Raw genomic sequence first — 9,558 nt, 5'->3', positions numbered from 1 at the left:
CTCCTCTCTGCTTGGCCCAGAAGTATTGCTGTCAGATGAGAGACAGATTGGAGGGGAGGGCATGTGGGGGAGAGAAAATAACACTTTTAGGAAGGCAAGACGCCAGAAATAGGGAAGAGTCAAATGGAGAAAACAGAGGTTAGAGAATAGGGAAGTAGCAGCAAAGAGGAAAGCAAACTGAGAAACACCCACAAAAGAGAAGACGCTGCTGCTCTTCCATGCTCTGTGCTGCGTAAGAGGAAATTTAGCAAATGCTCTGAGGAAATACAGGATCTTTGACCCAGAAAAAAGCAGACCATTACCAAAACTTGCTGGAAAGTTAAATATTCCCTCCTTTACTATAAAAACCATGTGCTTCATAGATTGTGGTTAAGCCATTTTCGCAAGCACAAGATACTTCATTTATTATTGGGTCTTGCAGATTACTTTCCACAGCTATCTGATAGAGAAAGCTCCCTTCTGCTGCGTAGTGTTTATATGCTAAATGTAGTGCTTTATCTACTAATTGCCAGCCATAGCTTTTAAAGAGCATTCTGAATTTTAAAGGATGTAGCCAGCTTTGATTAAAAACTTAACGTTTTAAATAAAGCCATGCAATCTCACTTATTTCACAAATGCTTCGAAGCAGCAGCAAGTCACCAAGTGAAATTTCAACTGCAGATCAGTACCATCTGGAGAGGAATTAGTTCTACTTTAGTGTACTGTTAACTCTGGCGATAAGCAGCACTGGCTGAAGTTACCATGGCACTACATAAACCACTCAACCTTTAAGTTATGTAGAAGTCCAGGGTAGTTGAATGGTTGAGGCAGACTCTGATCTGACGAGACACGCAGTCTTAATTAAAAAAAACTTACTGAGCACCCTCACAATAAAAGAACAATTCCTCCTACCTCCAAACAGGGATCACTTACAAGTGTGTAGATCCATTAAGGACCCCATGGAGGGTGGCTGTGGCAGTGCTCAACGTCAAAGTCTATGGATTTCAAACCTCAGAAGTAAGGACATCTCCCTGGAGAAACTCAAGAACCATTCTCTCATCTAACTTCAGGAAGTCTGTGCAGTGGTGTCTGTCAGGTAGTGGATCAAACACCCCACAGCTGTATTTCCTAGAACCAGAATCCCACGCATGGATCCACAGCCTGGTTGCCAGCCACATCCCTTTTACCTGTAGGTCTGCCCCCAGCTTAAGTACGTTGTCACAAATGACCCCAACTCCTGCACAAGCAACACACTGCACAGGAAGCACAGAAAATTCCCTGGGCAGAATGTATCACCGCACAAGGTAGAAAGCTTCTGGAAACTGTAGTCTGATAGTTGTAGGTGAAAAGGTTAAAAAAAGTAAATCAGAAGTTAGCTGGCATTGGGATGTCCACGGTCTCTGTGAATAAAAACACACTGTAAGTAAAGGAACTGCCAATGGAAGGTCCCCATAACAATAAAGAGAAATCCAAATTACAGATGCCAGTGACAGCCACAGGGGCTCCAATTTTTTTAAATTTTATTTAATCAAAGTTAAGACATGGATAAACATAAATACAGCACAGGTACTTCAGATCATTCTTCATATTTGTGTACAGACAGACTGATGGATGTAATCCCAATGAAACCTGCAGTCAGTGAAGTGCATACAGCCTTCCCCCCACACACGCAAACACAAAACCCAATTTTTTTTTTAAAAAAAAAAACAAACCACACAGACAATCTCAGCACACACTCTCATTACAAATGATTCATACATAAATAGGTAGAGGGTGCAAACAAGCTAATATGCGAACATGTATAACCTCTCGTTAATGGAAAAATAAAACAGAAGCAGCCATAATGATTAAAATACATTCAGTTACTGATAACTAGTTGTGCCATACAAGGCATTATCAAAAAAAAAAAGGAAATTGTGCTGCAGAGAAAAGCTATATACAACAAGAAAATAAACTGCAAAGTTAACGCATGCATGTTTTATCCTGGAAAAGCACAGCCCTCCAATATTTTCTCCACGTTTGTTATAAAAGCCCTCTGCACTCAACTAAAATTAAAATGATCTTAAAAGGATAATACTTGTAAAGTTTACTTAAGTCTTCAGCCACAGAAAACTGCAATGAAAATAAATGTTCAGAGTCATTTTCAAAACAAAAAACAAAAACAAAAGAATCTATTCATCTGATGACATGCATGATTAAAAGGTCTAGGCAAGATACACTGCTCTACGTTCCTGATGACTAAGGAAAAAAGCTCAAGTCAATTTAATCTGCAGATGGTCAGAGGATTTTTGTATTCCAGCAGAAGCAGCAGTTCAGATCTTCTGGATCTTTTCCCCAACAACTACAGGATTCTCTTTTCTGATTTTCTCAGCAGCATCGGCTTTGTAATTGTAAGAGCAACTGTGTACATCTGAATAACGGTGCATACCACAGTAAACGTTTCCACACCGACATTCAAACCCTGTGGACAGAAATATTAGCTTAGACATTTCAACATTCTTAATTACACTGGTTTGTTTTAAATCCTGAATGTGTTCACTCACTAGCAATAAATCTCAGTCACCAGTGTCAATCAGCCAAAGAGCCTCTGCTGCAGAAAGCATAAGAATCACAAATAATACATTTTTAAGCGATTACAGTGAGATTTGACTTGACCATTCGCATGACACACTAGCGCAAACACATTCCTAGAGACCTCCTGTTCTTTTTCTTTGTTTATGGATTTTCACCCTGCAGAACTCAAGTTTTCTTAGGCCCTTTCACTGAACAACTGCAAAGCTAGTTAGTGAATGGCAGCAAACTATCATCCAATTCCTCAGCTAAGCAGACTTCCAAAGGGAAGTATTTGGAATTATGAACTTCACTTAAAAGACAAGAAGTTGAAAAACATAATGATACATGAATGATTTGATCTAGTAAAAGCCATCTGAAAGCACCTTTGGCCAAGTTTTATTTCAAACCAACAACCTAGAGATGACCATGCCCCATTTTCCCCTTAGGAGAACCTTTCAAAGGCCTAAAGCCTAAACAAGTCTAAGAAAAGTGAGATCAGTGTTTCTTACCAGTAAGTCCAACCTTCTTCCTGCACATGAAACAACGATTCTTTTTCTGTTTTGGTTTGTCAAGTGACTTGTCTTGTTCTTCAGGTGTAGGCTCTGCATTCTCTGACACTGAAGCTAACATTAAAAAAGTTAATAAGAACAATGGAAAACAATGTCTGTTCCTCTCCCCTTTCTCTATTTAAGTCATACAATAAACTAAAGCCCATGTTGTAAATTTAGGTTCTGAGGTTAGCCATTTTGCTGCAGCTTCCATGTCTGAAGTGTAATGGACTCTCAGTAGTGGTACTGGTACCCCCTCCTTCTAGACCTTCAATAAAATTTAAGGAGAGAATTCACTGAATGCTCAAAGTTCGCAATACAAATATACCATAAACGGACAGAATAATTAAAAACTAGGCTTAGGAGTAAGATTCAGTGCTGTTAGATTTGGGAAGAGAATCCAACACCCAAACGTTTCCCTACACCAGTGTTACCAAGTTCAGTTCCTAAAATCTGCTTGTAAGAAGCACTGTATTTATTTGGATCAGTTGAGTAAAACACTCCTTTTCAAATCCTGAATCAACATTATTTTTGCTGAAGGCTGCAATACTGAGGTCACACAAAATGCAGGGTTTCAGAACAATCTCTACCACTGTGAAGCTGCTGCTCTTGCACACCCAGAAAAAGCCTACACAGGGGCTAGTCACTACCTGGGGTGACATACTATTAGCTCAAGATACACAGACTTACAGGGAGGAAATACAGTATCCTGAAACCCAGAAGGAACCAGGTAAACACCTCATTGTAAAGAGACTTTTGCTAAGACAACTCTCAACCTACTATAATATTCTCTCATATCTGAAAGAGACAGGTTATAGGTTGTGTGGGAGAATATAAACAAGTGATAGTAGTATTTGCCTGACCCAGGTAAAAATAGAAACTGGCTGGTTTTCCTCAAGTATTTGCACACTCCTTACATTACAAAACAGAAATAGAAACCAAAAACCCCAACTTCATTTCAAGAAGGGCTAAGAGCCAATCTCTGCCTACCAGCCATTGCTAGATCACAGCAGGACAAGTCTCCAGTGAGTCAGGTACACAGAAGCTGGGAGTATTTGCAGCAAAGAAGGAAAGCAAGCTCCAGCTGGGAGGAGTGTCAATGAAAGCAGAGCTAGAACCAATGCTGTAAAGAAGGAAATACAACAGCAAGCCCAGACATTTGTGAGGGAAAAAGCTGCAGGCATCTCTGTGCAGCTGGACTTCTGTTAGGAGGAGACTGTCAGATGCAGTTCTGTGCTAGTTCTACGCCAGTCGACTGCTATTCTGCATGACAATTCTGGTGGGGTTTTTTCCTGTGCTGCTATTCTGATTATTTTTTTTTTTTTTTTAAAGGAAAGGGCACGTTCCACTTTTGCAATGTATCCAAACATTGTAGTCTGTACCAAGCTACATCAATGGATAGCAAAATACCTGACCACCAGCAAAGACTTTGCCTGAGTGGACAGTATATTCCAAAGGTCAAGCTAGCAAAGCTAAAAAGATAAGACTGTTACACATTCTTAAATCCTTTAAAAAACACCACCTATGTTATAAGCAAAGCTTTTCTTTGTCCTGAAATTTATAAGAATTGATAGTGCACAAAAAAGGTTCAGTGGCTTTAAATGGCTTAATGGGCACATTTCTGAGTGGACAGATACTATCCAAAGGTTGCCAAGATAAGTATCAAAAGCAGTAAGGATTAAAAGATGTGAGATAAGTATCAGAAGACGACTTACTCAAATGAACTCTTGCAGTGTTACACAGAATAGACATTGCAGTGTTCATTAATTCATTAAGAAAGCTTCATGCCATGAATTAGTGTTTAGCAGCTAACATTCTCAAGTTTGCATTTCCTGTTGTAGCAAAATCCAGTTACCTCAAAGTAAGTTTTACTAAAAGACTCTATAATTATTAGCCAAATTTAGGAAAAACTGGCACTGTTCCCTGCATAACAAGGCTCTCCATGCATACTTACAATTTCTTTGTGCGTATGGCTCTCACAGTAAAAGGGTTTAAAAATATTTAAGGGCTGCTGCTTACTGTAGAACCGAGTGGGAAGATTCTTCTACTGCTACCACAAGTCACTTTATCTACTGTGTAGTAACCATAAATTTTAGATCTCAATTTTCTTTTGCATAGAAGCCAGACATTTGACTCAAAATCCTCTATAATAATTGTGAATATCCTAGCTTCTAGGACACCTTTAGATGACAAAGCGTCAGTGTTTAGTGCTCCATCTACAAACTAGCTGTGCTGATCGCAATAGAAAAAAGCCAGGTAAGAGACAATACCACCCAGCTTGGAGCTCACAGGAAACATGTTGCAGCCACTCCCAGCTGCTGTACTTTGTCTGGATTCCGGGATGCTGCTGCCTGCTTTGCTTGAACTGATTCCCTCCCTTCCCCCAGCCCCAGCTCTGCCTTTAGCTGGAGAACAGAAGCACTTGCAGCACCAGTACAAGCTGCCAACTAACCAAAAAGTAATAAAGCATGAACACACTCATTTTTCTGGAGCTGACAAGTTGGGCTGGCTGCTAGAAGTTCCCTGTTTCACAGAGCATGTTCTCAGCTGATCAAAACAAGCAGAGCCTGGATTTCCTCCTAAAGGCAGAAGCTTTTGCTGCGGCTTTGCTTGTGTCAACCCTGCTTGAACTTCAGTGTACTCTGACCCACCATGACCCGCAAGACAAAGCACAGTCCAGTCCTTGAATCCCTGCAGGCACACCACTGAGCTCCATGCATTTGCTGCAAGACTCCTGACACCTCATCTGCTCTCCTCTCTCCCTACTCTGGATTTATGTTTGTCAACCCTACATTACTAGGCAAAGCTTCTCAAAGAAAAACATTCTTCATTCCCACAGAAAGAGTATGAACAGATGCATTTACCTCTTAAGCGTATCTGACCAGACCTAGGGAAAAGAATACCCACTCCTCCAGAGAAATTGAATGCGAAGTAAATCCTAAACAGAAGATCACTACTTCCTAACATTTTAACACTAAACTGAAGTAATAATCAGCCTCTGAAACACTGTTTCAGAGTTTGGAAGAGGCAAATTTTAAATAAGAGCAAACTTACCTACAGAATTTAGATTTAAATCTTTCTTACGAATGTTTCCTCTCCCTGATACATTAATCCAGTAAATCAGGACATTATTTTCTACACTTATATCATAATCATACTCTACGTCCAAGCCCCTGGTACTGTCACAAAAATGCAAAGTATCCATCAATTCCTTTCCAGTACTCTCTACTGAGCTAGCCCTGATAAGGTCCACTGAATTTGATGCCATTAGTTCAACAGCATTCACCTTAGGACCAGGTTATCGCCACGTAAGATTCTGTAGCAAAGTACTTGTTTTAATAATAAGTTTTTTAAACTTAGTCAACGATGACTGAATTAAAATGTTTTACCTCACTGAAAACCTAGGTGAGTGCAAACCAGGTGACTGCGTTCAGAAGAAGTGTCATGTACTTTTTAGCTAGTTATTCAAATCTTAAGTTTTTATTTTGATTTTTCACAATAGTAACCACACCATATTACACAACTGATCACATTTTGCAATGCTAATACATGGAACTCTCCAATTCACAATGAGTTTAAAAAAAAAAAAAAAATCAGAGTGGCTGTTTTGGCTCTCAGAAGTTTTCAGCCTCAAAGAAGCCGAGAGCCCACCCCTGAAGACGGTTTATACTTTTAGTTCTACATTCTTGAGTTGTAAGAGCTCCATAAACTATGTGGTGAAGTGCTCCTGCCTTCCACGACAAGTTTCATTTACCTTTAAAAACCTCCCTGAAATATAAAGCACAAATCCGGATGGTTTTAAACTCATTACTCCTAGAAAAGTGAAGCGCCTCTTTACCCGCTTGCAGGCTTGCCAGGAGGCAGCCCTGTTAATCTCCTGGCTATCAAATAAGGAATCCTGACTGGCTAATCCAAACAGGGCTGTAATGTTGAGCAAAAGGTACAACAGCCCATGAGGGAATCTAAAATGAGTTGGAGAGTTGCTCAGAATAGAAGAAAGCTGCTAGAAAAGCTGGATTGTACCTTAATGAGATTCATTTTAGGTCATCTTTAACGGTATGTTCATGATATTTAAGAACATTAAAGTGAAAAAAAAAATATTCTATTAGCCCCTATCTAGCATCTGGGCTTTTTGCAGTTTTCCATAGCTACAAGCATTATCACACAATCACTAAATGTAAAATCTAGGCATATTAACATATTCTGTAGTTTTCCTCTATTATTTTGTAATGCATAAATCCAATGAAGACAAAGAAATCTGAACTGCTCTTTGGGATTTTTATCCCTTTGTAGTTTTAGCTTGTCTGCAAACAGCAAGGACTGTGTGTACTGAGCTCAAGTCCCATTCATCTGTCTGCTTTAAAAAAATAATAATAGTAATCTAAGAAAACTTAACTATTCAGTCAATCTTTCAGTCATTGTTATTGTAGCCTGGTAAATTTTGTTAAATGGCAAGTGGACCTCAACTAAATACAACAGACTAACTTATTATACAAGTAGCATAGAACAATTTGTGCCAGAACAGACATTGCAATGAAGCAAAATTTTTATCAAATACTGAACAAATGATCAAAGCAGACATAGTTTCTTTTTTTTCCTCCCCTACATCAACAGAAGTAGCATTATAAGCTCTTCAGTCTGGGACCAAGTACTACTTTTCTGTGACTTTTATTTAGTCTTGTCTGGCTTTGTAGCATTTAAAGAAAAACACTTTGATACACACATTTCTTTAACGTTCTTGACAGCAGCCTAAAATTTAAATTCTGAATGATGGGGGGAGAAAAAGAAACTTTAGGATGCACAGTTGTGACAACAATTCAGTGAAATCCACTTAGCATCCATTTGTAAGCTGCTTTCTTTCCAAACTTACACTTTCAAAGCAAAATACTTTAAAACTGGAAACACTACGTTTCCTATCATTTTCAGTTAAAGTACAACACAGAAGCAACTCTCCAGGAAACAAGGCTGACCCTGCCACAGTGAGTTATAAATAGGGATTGTAATTTAGAACTGCAATTACATGGTGGTGGTGTTCTTAGTTTAGAAATCACTACGGTACAAAGAAGGACACGACACAGCTGAGTACTATGAACACTTGATACAGGTTGAAATACATACTGTAAAATGCACGTATGCCCCTGAAATCTAAGCTTCTAGCTGAGAAACCTTTCTTATCTTCTCATAGGGAGAATTAGCTTTAGAGGTGGAGAATGAGAAGGAGCATGAGTTTATCCAAATGGGTAAGAGAGACATTCCTCTGAAAACTTGCTGGGAAAAGTCTTTTCACAGGCCCAAGTCACCTCACAGTACAAGCATCAAAGATTATTTTAAAATAATAAAGCACTCCACCCACCTCCCAGTGAAAAGACAGTAGATGCTGCAAACCTAGAGTTTCAACTTACAGCTAAACCAAGTGAGTAAGATACGTATGTAAACAGAGAGACTAATTCAGGCACTGGATTGAAGACGAAGAATCACGAGACTAACAGGAAGACGAAAAAAAGACAGGCTAGTGGGAAGATCAATTTACAGAAGCTGCCTTTATATTCTCTGATACATACCACATCCCTATCAGCATAAAACTGCAGTGCAATATTCATGTGCCTGACATGTTCTACTTCTGAGGGAAGGGATGTACCTGCATGGGAGCTGGGTTACAGCTGGCATGCAGCACGTCCCAGGTTCCCCATACTGCACAACAGGGGTGAAAGTAGAGCCATATCTGTATTACTCAGAGGTGTATCAACTAAAAAATCTAGCTTGCAAGCCTACCTCTGCTGTGCAAATATACAGAACTTAACAAGCATAAGCCTTTTCAACACTTCCTCTTCTGCCCAATGAGGCCAGACATCACTGATCAGTATTAAAACCATGCCTTATGCGCATTGTCAAAACTGAGGCAACAAGACCTCTCAGCGCCAGAAAACAAACTAAACAGCAGGTATTAGAACATAAGTCTAGAACATATCTTTTTAAGAGTAAACATGTTTCTAATAATTGACATGTCAAAAGCTAATACAAATTGGCATTAGCATTAAAACCTCTTCTCCGAGTTTTACAGCTACTGTTTGTGTGACTGAGATGGCCTTGCTCAGCACATCAGCTGAATAATGACTCTTCTACTCCACCCTATAAAAAGGGAGAGCCCAGGTTTAGAAAAGTATCTGAAAAGCAGAACTTTGATACCAGATGTACAATGAAATAACTTATATTTAGCATGTTTAAGTGGAATTACGTGTTGCATCTGTGGGAAACCCAAACTCCTATGTTTAGACTAGTCTACAGAAACATAACTCTACCCACTACAGCCTTAGCTGTGTCAGCAGAAGTAAAGGCAGAATATTTACTGACTTACCTTTAAATACCTTTTATAATGTCTATGGATTACAAGTCTGAGCAAATTTTGTATCCTATCTGGCATTTTTGCATTTTCCTAAGAAATACTATTAAAAATTCTTTAGTTTTAAGTTCTACAAGC

The 9,558-nt window shown here is 39.2% G+C and overlaps 1 protein-coding gene across 8 annotated transcripts in view; it reads right to left on the bottom strand.

Annotated features, from left to right (window-relative positions):
* Positions 1–1,482: 1,482 nt before the first annotated feature.
* ZFAND6 (zinc finger AN1-type containing 6) overlaps positions 1,483–9,558 on the bottom strand; it is a 38,249-nt gene continuing 30,173 nt past the window's right edge. For all 8 annotated transcript variants that reach the window (XM_074838065.1, XM_074838063.1, XM_074838068.1 and 5 more), the window contains 2 exons: positions 3,042–3,155; positions 1,483–2,440 (listed from right to left, as the gene is read on the bottom strand). In XM_074838065.1, coding sequence (XP_074694166.1) covers positions 2,292–2,440; positions 3,042–3,155 — 263 coding nt within the window. In that variant the 3' untranslated portion in view covers positions 1,483–2,291. The remainder of the gene's footprint in view (positions 2,441–3,041; positions 3,156–9,558) is intronic.

Source organism: Strix aluco, chromosome 12 (genome assembly GCF_031877795.1).
Source record: "Strix aluco isolate bStrAlu1 chromosome 12, bStrAlu1.hap1, whole genome shotgun sequence".
Classification (NCBI taxonomy): domain Eukaryota; kingdom Metazoa; phylum Chordata; class Aves; order Strigiformes; family Strigidae; genus Strix; species Strix aluco.
This window is presented reverse-complemented; position numbering and strand designations above follow the sequence as displayed.